Source organism: Procambarus clarkii, chromosome 5 (assembly GCF_040958095.1).
Source record: "Procambarus clarkii isolate CNS0578487 chromosome 5, FALCON_Pclarkii_2.0, whole genome shotgun sequence".
Taxonomy (NCBI): domain Eukaryota; kingdom Metazoa; phylum Arthropoda; class Malacostraca; order Decapoda; family Cambaridae; genus Procambarus; species Procambarus clarkii.
The window spans coordinates 17,266,173-17,284,802 of NC_091154.1; the positions used below are offsets into that span (position 1 = coordinate 17,266,173).

Genomic DNA, 18,630 nt, shown 5'->3' on the forward strand with positions numbered 1-18,630 from the left:
TGAGGTCTCTCAGCTGCTTGGCTGCTACACCCTTATCTCTCCTGCCTCATTCTCACAGCTAGTCTCATAGGTGAGGTCTCTCAGCTGCTTGGCTGCTACACCCTTATCTCTCCTGCCTCATTCTCACAGCTAGTCGACAAGGTACCACACGTGTGCTCTCTCTCGAGCTCCCTTGAGCACCATCACCCTTCAAACTACTATTATCAATACCCGGTCACCTCAGTTGAGAACCCTCCCCCGGCAACGATGATGAAGAAGTTGTCTCATGTTGTGTGCCTGTAGGGTTATCTTGAGGTTATCTTGAGATGATTTCGGGGCTTTAGTGTCCCCGCGGCCTGGTCCTCGACCAGGCCTCCACCCCCAGGAAGCAGCCCGTGACAGCTGACTAACACCCAGGTACCTATTTTACTGCTAGGTAACAGGGGCATAGGGTGAAAGAAACTCTGCCCATTGTTTCTCGCCGGCGCCCGGGATCGAACCCGGGACCACAGGATCACAAGTCCAGCGTGCTGTCCGCTCGGCCGACCGGCTCCCCAGGGTGAGTACTTGTTCAAATTTGTGTACACAATTGGACTCACATTTTGTAATGCTTAATTCCAACCAAGTGGGGCTGGTGGATAGTTTTGATGGTCTGGCAAGCCCATTTAAAACAAAATGTCCTACAGAGTGCCGGTCTGGACTGAGCACGTGTTTGTGAATGTTATTCCAATACCTGTCATCTTTATTTTGTGCATGCAATTTAAATTGCCCAAGCATTAATTTTGAGCACCATATTGTCCTTTTGCATATGGCAGTGGTGGTAGACAGCCATTATTGCTGAGGTGGTCATTATTACCAGCGTTCATGTTAGACTGCATTTTGTCACCAGGGTGCTGTCGGCAAGACATTACTTTGTGTAGATTTGCCCACGACAGCTCTCACAGTTATCCCATTACCATGTGTGTATATACATTTTTGTCTTATGTTCTAATTCTTGGTGAATAAATTCAAATGTTAAGCACATGGTGTTTCAGGAAATCCTTCTCCCTCACATTACAGACTTGCTGGCTTGCTCCCAAAATGGATCCTCCACCTATACCTGCCCTATCAAATTATAAATTATTTTGTGATGAACTGATTACTCTGATTTCCCTGCACCATCAGGTGCAGACCAACACCTGATGGTACATGTCCCTGCACCATCAGGTGCAGACCAACACCTGATGGTACATGTCCCTGCACCATCAGGTGATGGTACATGTCCCTGCACCATCAGGTGCAGACCAACACCTGATGGTACATGTCCCTGCACCATCAGGTGCAGACCAACACCTGATGGTACATGTCCCTGCACCATCAGGTGCAGACCAACACCTGATGGTGCATGTCCCTGCACCATCAGGTGCAGACCAACACCTGATGGTACATGTCCCTGCACCATCAGGTGCAGACCAACACCTGATGGTACATGTCCCTGCACCATCAGGTGCAGACCAACACCTGATGGTACATGTCCCTGCACCATCAGGTGCAGACCAACACCTGATGGTGCATGTCCCTGCACCATCAGGTACAGACCAACACCTGATGGTACATATCCCTGCACCATCAGGTGCAGACCAACACCTGATGGTACATGTCCCTGCACCATCAGGTACAGACCAACACCTGATGGTACATGTCCCTGCACCATCAGGTGCAGACCAACACCTGATGGTACATGTCCCTGCACCATCAGGTGCAGACCAACACCTGATGGTACATGTCCCTGCACCATCAGGTGCAGACCAACACCTGATGGTACATGTCCCTGCACCATCAGGTGCAGACCAACACCTGATGGTACATGTCCCTGCACCATCAGGTGCAGACCAACACCTGATGGTACATGTCCCTGCACCATCAGGTGCAGACCAACACCTGATGGTGCATGTCCCTGCACCATCAGGTGCAGACCAACACCTGATGGTACATTTCCCTGCACCATCAGGTGTTGCCAGGTATAAGTCAGACATAACTTATACCTGGCAACATCTCAAGATCTTGCACCATTGCTCTAGACATTTTAGGTTGTTGATAACTACTGTGAGCAGCTTGCATGCCAGTCCTAGCCTGGCTCAACACAGTAGTGGTCCAACCTTAAAGTAATCTAAGATACCCAGTTGATATAGTTAAATAAAGGCCTTCTGTCCCCCTTACCCATTTTCATTGCTCTGCATATATTTGGATTGAATGCCATCAGCCATTTTAATGCGCACTCCTAAAGTTCTTCGTGGTCTTCTTTCATCATCTTACAGGCCTCTTCAGTTCTTACTCTCATAAATTTTACATCTGCAGACATCAACATGTACAAGCTCACTCCCTCTGCGAGGTCACTCAAGTTAAAAACAATAATGGTCCTACGATGGAGCCCTGAGGAATACCCTTTTCCATTCCTCTCCAGCTTGACACATCCTCTCAGACCATGACCCCTTTGTTTCCTGTCCATCAAATACTCCCTTATCCAATCCAATGTCTTTATTAAGCTCTTATTATCATTAATATCTTTTCCACAGTATCCTGCAGTGTGTGGAATGATCTTTTACTGCTAGAATCTAATCAATATAACATTAAACTACTGTGACTGCTTAAAATTTTTATATCCATATTTCCTAAAATGCCGGCAGGAGAGATGCATAATAATTTACACTTGGAAAATACTAAATGGAGTGGTTCCAAATCTGCACTCACAAATAATAGCACATGACACCAGAAGGCATGGCAGGATACGTAAAACAGCCCCATTGAAAAGCAGAGGTGCATTAGGCACGTTGAGAGAGAACTCGAACATCAAAGGCCCAAGACTTTTCAACACTCTCCCCCATACACATAAGGGGTATAACTGGCTGACCTCATAGTGTTCAAAAGAGAACTCAACAAACACCTTCAAAGGACACCTGATTAACCAGATTGACTCGTATGACAGGCTGCAAGCAGTCGCATTGTACAGCCTGGTTGATCAAGCCACTTACCAGGAGGCCTGGACAGAGATTGGGCCACAAGAACGTTGATCTTTGGAATCATACAGGTAATCCTCACCTGTCTCTCCATCTTGTGAGAAAACTGTATCAAAAGCTTTTAGGCAGTCTAGGAAGATGCAGTTAGCCAGTCACAAAATTCAGTCAAGTCTGTTAAGCATGATTTTCCTGTTTAAAATTTACCCCCCCCCCCCCTGCCCTAAATGTTTCTACAATCTTTCTTTAATTATATTTTTTAGAATCTTGCAGGCCATGGATGTTAATGACACTGTTTTAGCGTTCATGTCTGTACCCCTCTCTTGAATATTGGAATATATGGTTTTCCAGACTTCCTATAGCTCTCCCCGCCTCTAGTACAACATTAAATACTATAGTTAATGGGTAAAAAGGTCTCTGCAGCTTCGTTCAGTACCCATAGTGATATCTGTTGTGGTGCTATTTTTGTGATATACAATTTTTCCAGGTATCTTTTAACCTCTTCTATATTAACTTCAATTATATCTAGTGCTGTTTTTAGTCATCAGTTGCCACCCATACTTGTACACCAATTTGGTTTTGGTTTGAAGACGTCCTGGAACCTCTTGTTGAGTTCTTCACACACAGTCATTCTCCAAGATTGTTTCTTCATCTCCCCTTTCTAATCACATGATCTCACACTATTCTTTTCCCTCCATATACGGTTGTGCAACAGCTTAGGTTGGCTCTTTGCTTTTGCCACAATATTATTCTCAAACTGCTACCTTCCTGATTCATGTGGCACTCATTCCTGACCCTCTTTAGAGTCTCCCTATTGTTACCTGCTTAGCAGTAGATCCTGCCTGTTCCTTTACCGCCTATTCACCAACGTATCTGCATGCTCCAACATCAAGGTTCAACATCAGCGACAACAACAATGCGCGCCAAAACGTATTGTCTAGACAATGCCTCCCTCCTCCGCTACCTGAGACACTTTCTGTCTTGCCGGTCGACCAGACGCCACCAGCTAACTACCTCTCTCGATCGTTTAACTGCCTGCTTCGCCAGAATTCACACCAACTATGATGTCATGCCCCATATATAAGGGCTTGGCAGTGTCCAGCACAGCAGAGTACCCTTCGAGTGCTCACAGCTGTAGCTTCTACTCCCCCCCCCCCACCCGGGTGACGGTAAATGCACATAGCATTTTTGTATAAAGTATTACTTGCACTTTTGTTATTTACGTACACTTCACCTGCATATATTTCTCTTTTAATTGTGTGTAAGCCAAGTGATTGACTAAGGGGGTTTTGTTTTCATTAATTGTTACTTATCATTTTTGTGTAAAATTAGTCATTTTTTGTTATATTAAATGTTTGAAGATTTTATTCTCTTTGGTTTTCACCTGCAGCTATCACACAGTAAAGGTATCAAGCAGTTTTTTTTTTTACTTTCTTTGCTCTTTTTTTTTTTATTAATGTGATTGGCACAACACCTGCCAGAATAGTTATGGCTCTACCCACCAAACACACACCGAAACTACGACGTTGGTGCAACGTTCGAGCAAGTTTTAACACCTCCTAACCAGTTATAACAACCAATATAGCAAGTTGTAACAACATTGTAATACGTCATAAACACGTTAAGCCAAGATGTAGCAACTTTATTTCAAGTTGTTACAAGCGGAAAGTAGAGACAGTTTCGGTTTGTGTTTCCAGGGTATTCCAGATTCTCATCACACTATCTGCATGTGAGATATGCAGAAGACGACGGCCCTATCTTTCATTCTACACAAGCAGCAGCATTGGCTCTATGGTTTTTGCACAAATCTTAATAAATCTAGTTGCTGACTTCACAGTGTTTGACTTGCAGGTATGTGGCATCGAGTAATTTTAAGTTTTGAAATGGACAGTGAGTGTATTGACGAGGTGGTGCAGTGGGTATTGATTCGAGTTTCTAAGCATCTCTACTGTTACTGAACAGTGTTTTCCCAGTTATGGCCTGTACCTTCCACAGGAAGATAAAGAATGGATTTTGAGGAGGGGGGGGGGGGTTCTACTTTTTCTATGACTTTGGGTAAAGGATCCAAGTTTCCCCCCTCATTTAAGCACTGCTGCTTCTGCCTCATCTAGTTCATTCTGACAAATTCAGCCTTCTTTTGGCTATTGCAGACATTTTTATCCCCCCCCTCATCCTTTTTTATAAAAGGGGCCCCAAGGATGACATTGATTCACATTCAACCTTAATCACCGAACTGCGCAACGTGCCTGCAGGCGCTCGACGGGGGGTGTGCAATGCGCCTCCGGGATCTTATATTTTCAGCGTATGATTCAAAACTCCCGCAGCTACATGGGGTTCACATCAGCTTCCTCAGGGCTCTTGTTAACAGACACCATTTAAAAAAAATCGTGGGCAATATTCCCGGGTGCTAGAGCCTCAGTACTGAGTGAGCAACCAAGGCTGGCGCATGCAGCATAAGCTCACAGCACTGCTGTTCAGCTTGTGACCACAGCATCGCCTAATAATGTCAATATATATATATATATATATATATATATATATATATATATATATATATATATATATATATATATATATATATATATGTGTATATATATATATATATATATATATATATATATATATATATATGTGTGTGTATATATATATATATATATATATATATATGTGTGTGTATATATATATATATATATATATATATATATATATATATATATATATATATATATATGTGTGTGTATATATATATATATATATATATATATATATATATATATATATATATATATATATATATATATATATATATATATATATATATATATATATATATATATAAAACTGGTATTATTAGCCATGATAGTATTACAGAAGCGCCCGAGTGTGATAATGACTGTGTACAATGTTCAAATATAAGTGAATCAATGCTGTTCACGATGTTCACAGCAATAACCACAGCATTATATCGTCCATCTAGGAATCTTCCAACGACTTCTTATGTTACTTTACAAAATAAACCTGTGGTAAATTATTCATTTACAGGATTTAGTGACCAGGAATGTGATAATAGCAGGATAGTGGTGATAATTAGCACTGTGCGTAGTACTGTGGGAGGAGGACGTTTGGTGAGGGAGGGAGGGATGGAATCCAGATAAGTGTTACTGTGTGTGGCAGCCATTCTTGTTTTGCTCACCATACTAGCTTAGTGGTTCGGTATGGTGAACACACATGTACATGGGTATATACAATGTGTGCATATAGTGTAATAACAGCAACAGGAGTATGTTGGGAGGAGCCATTTTGGCGAGGGAGGTGGTATCGTAATCATAGAGTCGTCTGCTGGCTGCTGTGTGATTTCTCACACAGTGCGGTCGCCACTGCGCTGTTTGGACACAATACCGGCTTACTTGCATAATTATGGTGAATAAAACACGTAGATACGTATATAAAAACAATAACAGTATGGTAGGAGGAGGAATGTTGGCAAGTAAGGTGTAAGGAGTAAGCTAGGTGTTGGAGGAGTGAGGAAGGGCTGGCTGGGTGTGGCAGCTCACACTTGCAGAGTTCTGAGTGTGCTGATGGTGAATGTATATTGTGTGATAGTGTATGTGTAAATATGTTGTAGTGTATGTGTAAATATGTTGTAAATATACATAAATGAACATGAAACATTGGATATATGAGCAGAATATATGCACACATTTGAGACACATATAACAGTGCCTTGAGACAGTACAGATGTTCTACTGCCATAATATTGTGTACGTGTTCATTATACATACGATTGGCAAGAAAAAATAAAACAAATGTATTTGGAAATGCACGCAAAAATGAGCAAAAAAATATTTGTGGCAACTCGCGCATGTTGAAGCTGGCGGGCAACTGGCTTCGGGTGTCTACGTCACGGGCGACCACCAAATCGTGACTTCACACGCCATTTTCGGACCCCATTGCGGCCAACAAACATCAGCCTTAACCACACAGTCGTTAAGGCTGATGTTTGTTGCCAATATATAGTCGCCTTATATCATGCTGAAGAGCCCACTCTCTCCATCAAACTTCCATTATTTCCATTCCTATTCGAATGACCCTTTTCACTTTACTTCTTTTTGGATAACCATCCTATGCTAACCAATAGTAGTGTAGTTATACTTAACCAACTTATTTCGTCAACTTGCTTTGCTCTATCACACACTGCCTTGTTGCCCTCAATATATTGTTTTTGCTCCTTAAATGGGTGTTGCTATGTGAAATGCAAAGAAGGAAAAGGTTGTTGACGTCAGTGACAAAAGGGGTCCAAGAAAACTTTTGTGCTATTAACCACCCATACACGGGGCCAACACAACTTGCCATTAAGCTACTGACAAAGGTAGCCAACATTACCTGCTGCCATTCAACCACAACAAAGGGAGCCACCACAACTCACCACTGCTTGTGTCCCACACGATAACTCTAGTGTCGCAGGAAGCCGTTGCCAGCATAGCACCATCAGGGGAAAAGGCACAGGAGAGCACATTATTGTAATGGCCAGAAAATCTCCGTTGTAAACTGTATGTGTCCATGTCCCACAGAAGCACCTGAAACAGACACCAGCATTAACAAAGGAAAAAAATTTTGTCTAATAATTTATAAATACATGATATTTATATACCGCTTTATATATATTATATATTAATAATATACAATATATATTAATATATAATTCTTATTATTAATATTTATTAATTAAATAGTATAATAAAGACCGTATTTGCCAGCGCACAAGACGCACCCTCGCACAAGACGCACCCTCGCACAAGACTCACCCTCGCACAAGATGCACCCTCGTACAAGATGCACCCTCGTACAAGATGCACCCCCTTTTTCTCAAGGACATTTTGTGGATTTTTTTTTTTTAGCATGTTTCATCATATATGTATTGAAAGATATTTTGTAGGGAAAAATGTCCTCCAAGTCCTTACCATTTTCTTGGTTAGTGTGGCTCAAAATACTGAGCAGCTGCCCTATTACCATGGTCTTTTGTGTATGCTACAGCATCTAGTTTAAATTTGATGTTATGACAGTGCCTTTTTTGTTTTCAACCATGGGTTTCGACTCTGCATGAATTCACTGTAAATAAACGTACCGGTACGTTATGGGAAACCGTACCCGCCAACTCTTACCTATCAGATCGGCTGTATACTTGTTTATTTTGGGCCAGAGAATTGCTATACAGGATGTGAAACTTGAATTTCTGGATGTGATGATTTGTGTTACCGTGACAGGCTACCAGAGCGGCTCACCAGGCCGTGACACACCAAAACAGCACTCTGGTTTTGTTGTCATCCATTCATTGCAAATGGCTGTCAGACGGAAGAAAGTTTAACATTCCTTTCAAATTTCTAGAAGCATTTTTTATTTAGATAATGAACAAATGTTTGTTAAAGGTAATACAGTTATTAAATATTGTATGACATATCAGGTGTAGGTTATGTATGCTGGGTAAGAAGATAAGCGAGATGATGCGACCTTCCATCATAACTGCCGATATATTGTAACCAAATTTTTCGTAAATTTGTGATAACAGAATGTGATAATTCGGCTTGTTTTCAAGATTTATTATTAGCAATGATTTTTGTGATTAACAGATTAACATTGCTAACAGTGATATTAGCAATGATCAAAGATTAACTTAACCAATATGCTCGTCCTGCTTCCTAGTCTACGGTGCTCGGTCTCCCATCCATAATACAGCCGCGTTAGACACACCGCAATTTTTGTATACATTTAAAAATAAAAAATAAAAAGTGTTGAATGAAATGAAACCCCATTTTCTGGGCGAGACCCGGAAGCTCCCCGAAGCCATACGGGCTGATATGAATGTATTATTTTTTTTTATTTTTTTTTTGTTTTTTGAGATATATACAAGAGTTGTTACATTCTTGTACAGCCACTAGTACGCGTAGCGTTTCGGGCAGGTCCCTGGAATACGATCCCCGCCACGAAGAATCGTTTTTTCATCCAAGTACACATTTTACTGTTGCGTTAAACAGAGGCTACAGTTAAGGAATTGCACCCAGTAAATCCTCCCCAGCCAGGATACGAACCTATGACATAGCGCTCGCGGAACGCCAGGCGAGTGTCTTACCACTACACCACGGAGACTGCTTCGACCCTGGCATCAGTCACATTCATAGAGTTCTAGGCCTACTGGGGACCACGTGCCAGAACCTGTTCCCCTCAGAGAGGCATGAGGAGCAATGGCCTATAGAAACCCCTGTATGGTTGGAAGCATTCTATGTCTGCCATTGACCAGGTAAGGCACCCAGAAAGGTAGGCGCCCCAAAACAATCCCCTATTCTGGTAAAAATATTGCTACTCAAAGCCAAACTAATGGACAAAACTCCCCAAATGAAAATGAACAAACGAGCACGACGTCACTACGTTACTGTGCTGTCGTCAATGCAACCCTGCTCCTTGGAAGGGAAAGGGGGAGCCCAATACTCTCACGCCGCTATCCACCCCGCACTTCTGAGGCTGGATGTCAAAAACCACAAAAAGAAAAACCGCCGACTGGAGAGAGGGAGGGTTGCCGGGAAGCCTCCAGGTCTCATCCAGAAAAGTGTGTTTCATTACATTCAATGCTGGTTTTCTGGGGGGAAGACCTGGAGCTACTTACCCAAAGACAAACACAAGAGGGACTTACCTGGGAGATGGTCTGGCTGCAACTGCCGACGCAATGTGACACTAGGCCCAGGAACGTTGACAAGGTAGCGAGCAGCCAGGACCCTGTTTAACCTCCAAAAACCTCGTGCCCGAATGTCAGACGCAGACGGGCCCCCACGACCCGGGTAAGGCACAACGGCAGAGAGCCGCAACCAGACAACACATGATGCACCCCCAGCCTGACCAACCAAGCATCAACAATCCAAGGACCCCCTCTAGAAAGTAGCAGACTTATTCTTCGCTAGATAAGGAGGAGACAGCTGCAAACGAACAAATCTACCACCAGGACCAAAAGAGCAGAAACCCCTGCGATGGATGAGAGCAAGAAGCTCCCCAACACGTCCTTCAGAGGCCAATGCCAACAAGAAAAGAGCTTTTGCCAAACAATCCTGAACCGAAGGGGCCACCACAAACCGCGGGAGAGAGAGAAAAGAGAGCACCCAGTTCAATGATGAGGACGGCTTGGGTGGTGCATGAGCAGGCTGGAGGTGAAACAACGCACGAGACAGCTTGCTGAATGGCGCAGAAGTAACATCAACACTGAACGCAAGCTGCAGTGGCTCTGCCAGCGCCACACGATATGAGGCGACAGTATTCGGCATAAGATAACGGTCCTGGTACAACCACAAAAAAAGAAAACAACCCTATCAGACAGAAGTAAATCTATGAAGGGACAAGAAATAACGGAAGGACTGCCAGGAAACGTCATACTGCCGCCGAGACGAAGCATGCAGGTGGGGGGACACCAACGAAGCCACCTGCGCACCATACAAGTGGTGATAGACCCACATCAGAAAGATCAGATGCGAAGACTTATAGAGAAGATCGAACCAGCCATGTAACGGACTGGCCCAATCTGCTGAAAGAAGCGGAGCCACATATACCGGGAGATGCCGACCACGCCGACGTGAAGAGGTCCACCTCAGGGAGCCCATACGTCTGGCAGAGCCAACTGAATGAGTTGACGTCAACCGTCCATTCCGTGGATATGGGAAGGAACTGAGACAGGCCATCCGCCAGGACATTGAACACTCCCTGAACGTGAACGGCCAGGAAAGCCAAACCACGAGAACTCAGCAGATGAGTCACTCGAATCGACTAGCTCCAAAACAGCCAAGGACTGTATCGAACCCCCGCAGTTCAAGCAATGAACCACCAGGGAGCAGTCTGAATGGAGCTAGATCGTCGATACGCAAGCAACTCGCACCATCCAAAGCGGTCAGAGTCCCACACAAGACCCAGCCAAGACCAAACCTGAAAGGGAAGCAGATGGGATTTCCTCCAGTTCACCAGGAACCCGAACCCAGCGAGTTGAGAAAAAGCCAAATGCCCGGCGAGCAGATACGCAGACTGGCTGGGAGCCCACACCAGCCAGTCGTCGAGATAGGCCAGAACCCGAACCCCTAACAGACACAGACGAGCCACCACGACCTGGGTAAGGAACATATAAAAACGCGAAGTGCTAGATTCAAGCCGAATGGAAGGCAACGAAAGCAGTAACACTGACTCCCCCCACACCAAAACTGAGCCAGTCTCTAAACCCTGGGTGAATCAGGACATGCCAATACATGTCCTTGAAGTCCAGGGACATCATCCAAACACCCAGCTCCAAAAGAAGACAGACCTGGGACAGAGTAGTCATCCGAAAGGAAGGGCAATAAACCCACGGGTTCAAACGGGACAAGTCCAGAATGAACCAGAGGTCCACGCAGTCCCATTTCGGAACTAGAAACAGGCAGGAACCCCACCAGAGGGACGGAGTCATTTCGACCACACCCAAGTGAACCCACTCCTAGATGACGCGACAGAGAGGAGGTGAAGAGGCCTAACCCCCCCCCCCCCCGAACCCTCCCCAAAGGAGGACTGGCCGAACCCCCCGGAGGAGAAGTGGCCACCCAACGCCACAGCAGGCTGCACTAAATGACCCAAAACGCCCACAAATCGTGGAACCGGGCAATAGCAAACAGAGCTAACCTCCCCCTCTCCATCGCCCTGTCAATGAGACGAACCGTGAAAGAGCCGACGCCCCTTACGTGAACCCAACCTTCACACAGAGCAAGCACCGTGCCAACCAGACAATGATTGTTCTGAAGGTTGCGCCAGCTCCGAAACTGGCACCACTGGCCTACCGCGACGGGAGGAACCCCAAGCCCTGGCGCGATCCTTCTGGGAAGACCCCCTCCCCCACAGGCACGAACCAACAATTCCGACATAGGGGCGGCAACTAGAAGAGGCTGCCTGCAAATACTGCACAAACGCAGACTCTGTAAACAGCAAAGGGCAAAAAGGGGAAGAAATCTTAAGAGCCAGAGCCCAAGCAGATTCCACAGAGGAAGCAAGCACTGCCTGCTGACACGAGCCGGGAAGCAAAAAACAGTGACACCGCATCCTGCAGGATCGGCACAAACAGCTTTAAAAGCACAGCTGACGCACGAACTATCGAGGCCAATGTATCAGACCCAGGAGCGACCTCAAGCATCTTCACATCCTCCTTAAGCCAGTCCAAGGACAGCTCAAGAAGGTAAAAAAATGCAAGACCAAAGCCAACAGACCACGGCACGCAAGTCCTCCACGAACAAGGCAGCCAAAAGGGATGGAACCTGCACATGCAGCTGCACCACACCAACATCCCGAGGAAGGGCAGGGGCGAACAAGCAGGCATCGAGGTGCTCATACTCGACCCCCAGGAAAACCTAGACCACCATATGAGCCTTGTACACTCAAGCGCGCAGGACAGACAAAATGAATGCCAAGCCTCCGACGAGAAAAACGGGCAGTCAACAAGTCAGGACGACTTGTTGGTCGACTTGAGGGTCGACGACGACCCTCATAACAAACCCACTAGGGACAAGAAGATCCATACACGAATGAAGACTGATCCATTATGACAACATAATCTGAGTTGCGCAGGAGGTTAAGCCGCAATGGCCTCCCACACCACATGCGGAGCGATGTGAGAGGCCAAAAACCTCCAGAAAAACGGGATCGAAGAACCCACGGGATCATGGAACCGAACCCGGGGAAGGGTAGACACCAAATCCAACTCGTACAAGGACAGGGAAAAAAGAGAACCCCACACCCTGTAACACCAAGACCTCTGTTCAGAGGGTACGAAAACCCAAACAGGCTCCAACGGGGCCCAAGGTCCCCCCAAGTCAACCTCTCTCCTGCCCCGGGAACCCCACCACGAGGACCCAGGGCTGAGCCGTCCTCCAACCCCCCCCCCCTCCACCTCAAAGGAAAAGACAGGAGGAGTCGAAAAAGCAAGAACGAAGGGGGGCCCACTGGTCAGACCCCAGGAGCTCCAGACTCAGGACCAGACTTGAATGCCTTCATCACCACCCCCACCCCAGAAAGGGCATCCCCTGAAATCGCCCAAGTCTCTAAGCCAATTAAACCCTGCCCCATCTCCAAAGCCCTCAGATGCTTCAGAGTCGGAAGCAAGGGGGGAGGTGGAAGGACAAACAGAAGGGGAAGGACAATGGGGTGCAGACGGAACTAAAGTAGAGGCGACTAACCCCCTCCCCCCAAGTCCGGGACCCTATAACCAAAATGGAGCCGTCTTGGAGAATCCAGGGTAGCAAGTAACCTAGCGCGTTGCAGCAACCTAAACTGAGCATGCAATGCCTAAGTTGCCTGCACCCATAAATCATGATCAGTGGACTGAGTGAATTGAAGTACGAACAGGGAACAAAACTCTCAAGATTCTGTGTCGAAAGTGTCACCAACCCAACAGGCAGCATGACTGAGGCACAACCAGTGAGTGTCACCCTGAGAAAAGGGGACAGATCAATCTTCAAACTCGCACAAAGCGAGAGGGGACCCAAGGGTCCTGTCCATCAGACCAGAGAGCCCACACAGGGTTTCCCAGGGCCCTTAGTCGCATTATCTGGTTAAGGAAAGCCCAAGCATGGTACTGCTAACCGGTGCCCAAAACTACCAAGCAAACTGATACAGCTGAACCCCTGGGACGTGTACACTCACGGGGGATCCAATGGTGGGCCACCAAAACTATAAAGGGTGTGACCAAACCAAGAGGCAGACCACCCTACCCCCCCCCCCAAGGCAGGAAAAAGAAAAAGAAAAAAGAAAACCCCACAAGAGAATAACGTACCCAAGCAGAACAGAGCCGGCCACTATGAGTGGTGAAAACTAGCTGCACAGTACCCTGCCCTCCCCAACCAGAGACGAAAACTACCCCACCCAGAGGAAAACAGGGAAGCAATAACCACCCCAGTTGACTCTAAGGGCGGTTAATCACCGAGCAGCAAAAGACACAGCGGAGGTAGATCCCAAGGAGACTTGTGGAAGGTGGCCTCAAGCCCCAAGGGCAGTACTTACAGGACACCTAGGGAAGGAAACCTTAAGCACATGCAGCCTGAGAACTGAAGAAGTTACTTTTGGCTCGCACACCACTGAAGAGACAGCGCCACACCACAAGGCACATAATTGAAATATGCTGGAGCCAGAGGCACACGACCTTGCCAGTATCACATCAGCCACAGAACTGTAAGGTGGATAGCCGGTGTGAGAGTCTGGGGGGTCTCCCTTTCCCCTCCTAGGGTGGGAGGGGGGGGGGGTTGCGCAGACAATGGCGAGGTAACGTGGTGATGTCATACTCGTTTTCATTTCAAGAGTTCTGTCCACTATTTTGGCTTTTAGTAGCAATATTTTTACCAGAATTAGGGGGTTTGTTTTGGGGCACCTACTTTTCTGGGTGCTTGACCCGGTCGATGGCAGACATAGAATGCTTCCAGCCACACGGGTTTCTATAGGCCATTGCTCTTCGTGTCTCTTTGACAGGGGACCAGGTTCCGGCTCGTGGTCCCCCGGTAGGCCTAGAACTTCATGCACTTGACTGATGCCAGGGCCTAATACATTCGTATCAGCCCAGATAGCTCCAGGGAGCTGACGGGGCTTCTCGCAAGAAGGGTGTCTAATGCACCGGCAAATTCGGTATTGTATATTTAATTTAATAATATAAATATTTCTCAAAATTTGCTGTATGTAGAAGCACTATCTTCCACCAAAAGTTACTCTTGAAAGTACTATACATGTGTAGTCAATTTCCATGTAGTAGGCCTGTATGTTGCACATCTAAAATTTATTTTAATCATAATTAATTTTAATTTACTTTTAATTTTAATAAAATTATTAATTTACAATTTTATAAATATTGATCCAAAACTATTTGGAACTCTATAGCAGACTAGTATCTCTTGCTTATTCTCTTGACTATACACACTTGATATACAGTGGCACCTTGGTTTTCGAATGCCCATTTTGCTGAATACTGAACTCTGTAGTTACTATATGAGTACTGGAACACTTGATGATATATTGGACTTGTATCCAAGATTTACCATGTAATATATCAATCATACAATGTATATATATGATGTAACTATATAACCTGAGCTTGTAAAAGCAACTTCATCACCTTCAGTGATTAAGTGCTTAATTGCACACTAGTTTCTTTATCAGCCACCTCACCCTGTCAGAGTAAATGAGACAAATGTATGTGAATGCATGTGTGTGTGTGTGTGTGTGTATATATGTATGTGTGTGTGTGTGTGTGTGTATGTATATGTATGGGTATAAAGTATATATGGAAGCTGATCAGAATTACATTTCACCTTTGTGAATGTACATTAATGACACTATGTAAAAGACACATCTAACACTTTATATAGGGCATACGTAAATTTGTGTATCTATGTACAGTATTTACGTATGTAGGTTAGCTTAGCATTTTAAAAGCACCAAATCACCTTCTGTGGTTGATTGTTCAATAAACCCTTGTACTATATGTTTAACACTTCTCTAACCCTGTCCATGGAGGACAGAAGAAAATGTATATATGCTGGTTAGCATTGTAAATGTGTGGCCCCGTCTGTGGTAGAAAAAAAAAAAATGCCCATTTTCAAATTTTTCAGTTCTCGAATTCAGTTTCTTCAAAAAATTTGACTTGGTGCTCAAGTTTGTTGATACACGTATGGGCTGACCAAGCACATGGCGTGCTTCAGTTTACCAGTGAAGGGGGACTCCCCTTCCAAACAGTAACACCTCTCCTCCTCCCCCTTCCTCACCGTCTTCCATACACCAACAAGAGTCCTCAATAAAGGCAAGATATTTTTGTACTACAGTATGTACAAGTATAAGTAGTAGCATGAATAAAATTTATTTTTAAGTTCATATTTTTGGGGGTGTGGAACGGATTAATTCAATTTACATTACGTCTTATGGGAAAATTCATTTCGGTTTTCGAACTGTCTCCGGGAACGAATTAAATTTGAAAACGGAGGTACCACTGTATTTAAAACTGAATTATGAAATTAGTCACTTTTCATAAATCTAAAAGGCATTAGAGCACTTTCAAAGTTTGCTCTGGCTTGGCCATCCTGGGCAGGCAGGCCTCGCCACCTTTCAGGTTCCAACATGTCTGCTCATGGTACGTGCCAACTGAACACTGTCAGGACAGTGTGTGATTTGCAGTAGTAAATGTTACTTTGGTTCATATTATGCAGATGCTCTTTTGTTTTCAATTACCTAAAGTTTTACCAAATGTTGAAACCTGGAATTTATACCAATGAGTGTGGCTTTGGTGTTAATAAACCTGCAGACAAGATGTATTTTCTCATTCTACTCTAAACCTAACAGCAGCATTAGGCAGATTTGCATACACAAAATCACTCATACATTACAACATCTATATTAGGTTAAAAAAAGTGCGAGTAAAGTGCATAATTACCCAAGTGTAATTACCTAAGTGTAGTTACAGGACGAGAGCTACGCTCGTGGTGTCCCAGTACTCTGTCATATAATGCTTTGAAATTACTGACGGTTTTGGCCTCCACCACCTTCTCACTTAGCTTGTTCCAATCGTCTAGCACTGTTTGCAAAAGAAAATTTGTTAATATTTTTTTGACACCTGGTTTTTTTTAGCTTGAATCTGTGTCCTCTTGTTCATGAAGTTCCTGATTTCAGGAATTCTTCTTTGTCAATTTGATCTATTCCTGTTAGTATTTTGAAAGTGGTGATCATATCACCTCTCTTCTATCTTCTAGTTATTGAATGTTAAACACCTCTAGTCTCTCTTAGTAACTCTTGTTTTTCAGTTTCAAAAGCCATTTTGTAGTATGCTGTTGCACTTTTCCAGTTTAGGTAATTCTTGAGATTTGGGCACCATACAACTGCTGCATATTCCAATTTTGGTCTCACAAAAGTCATGAAAAGTTTCTCTAGTATTTCACCATCCATATAATTAAAAGGAAATCTGAAGTTGGAAAGCAACGTGTAAGTTCCTCTCACAATGTTCTTTATGTGTTCCTCTGGCGACAGCTTACTGTTTGGAAGGGGAGTCCCCTTCCATTATAACATCAGGCAGTGATGACTTCTCTGGGGTACACACACACACACCTATATTTTACCTGCATACAACTAAGACCTGATTGCGGTTCACTGCTTGTCTCAATAAAAATTTGTCCATGAAGCTTTGTTTTCCCCTTCGTTCATCACAGTGTCATAGAAAAGGTTAGGGCAACAGCCTACTACAGTTTGTATTGAGAGTGTCGTTTTGACAAAAGTTTGCAGTTCTTCCCATGCTGCACATATTTTCTTAATTTTTGAGGAAGGGACATTCTGTACGGCTTCTATGGTCATCCTCACATGTGTTTTGAACCTTACCACTGGCTTTCTTGGGACCCATGATATATAATAATTACTTTTATATTAATTAACACTATCACCCGCGCCACGTGAGCACCGCAGACTTTGACGTCATGGGGCTAATGGTGCGGGCAAGCGTGCAGCAACGCCTAAATGTGTATACTTGTTTCAGTTTTCTCACCTTAATTCTCATACTACGTCATTCGTTTTGGTATCATTGTGTTCTCAATTAAATTCCCTGCAGATGTATATGCATATAATGTCCAAAAGCCTGGCGAGACTCCCCACAGCAAAGCCTAAAATTACCCGTGAACGAGCACCAATTTGCACACCACATAAGGGGCATAACTGGCCGACCCCTCACAAGTGTTCAAGAGAGAACTGGATAAGCACCTCCAAAGGATACCTGATCAACCAGGCTGTGACTCATACATCAGGCTGTGAGCAGCCGCGTCCAACAGCCTGGTTGATCAGCCTGGCAACCAGGAGGCCTGGTCGACAACCGGGCCGCGGGGACGCTAAGCCCCGGAAGCACCTCGAGGTAACCTCAAGGTAAGGTAACCACAACCTAATGTGTATACTCGTTCAGTTTGATAACATCAATTTTCATGTTACATTGCTCGTTTTGGTATCAAATTGTTTGCAATATAAAGGCACACATTTTAAAACTAGTCTCATAATAATAGAGCAATAACTCAAATTTTAACCAATATTTTAATTTTGGACACTCATCATCAAAATTATTTATATCTTTCCAGTGTTCTGACATCAATTTTCATGTTACATCGCTCGTTTTGGTATCAAATTGTTTGCAAAATAAAGGCGCGCATTTTAAAAATAGAACCCATAATAATAGCACAATAAATAGAATTTTAACAAATATTTTAAAATTTAAAATTTAGACCCAAAAACGTATTTATAATCTTTCAAGTGTTCTGACATAAAGTCTTGTGTCACATCTTTCATTTTGGTATCAAATTGTGCGCATTTCTACAGGCACTTATTTTGAAACTATCCCGAGGTCGATCGGATAAAAATTGAATTTTATACAAATATTTTTGTAGTGGACACGAGTCCTGTCCACAGCTAGGACTCAAGAGAAACAAAATGGACATGATCGGTGTCTAAAGCGAGCGATACTGTTAAAAAAAAAAAATGGAATTTCTTACAAGCGTGATCGTCACTAACGGGCGGCTCTAGTAAACTGAGGCAGGTTGGTCCATGCCATCAGGAACCATGCGCTAGGTCAACCCAAACACACATCAACGAATATCGTTAGTCGACG

At 44.3% G+C, this 18,630-nt stretch overlaps 1 protein-coding gene across 1 annotated transcript in view; it reads right to left on the reverse strand.

The window, feature by feature from the left end:
* LOC123763861 (WD repeat and SOCS box-containing protein 1) overlaps positions 1-18,630 on the reverse strand; it is a gene marked incomplete at its 5' end in the record, with an annotated part of 102,780 nt that overhangs the window by 23,156 nt on the left and 60,994 nt on the right. The window contains one exon of the mRNA XM_069302837.1: positions 7,399-7,549. Within this exon, the coding sequence (XP_069158938.1) occupies positions 7,399-7,549 (151 nt within the window). The remainder of the gene's footprint in view (positions 1-7,398; positions 7,550-18,630) is intronic.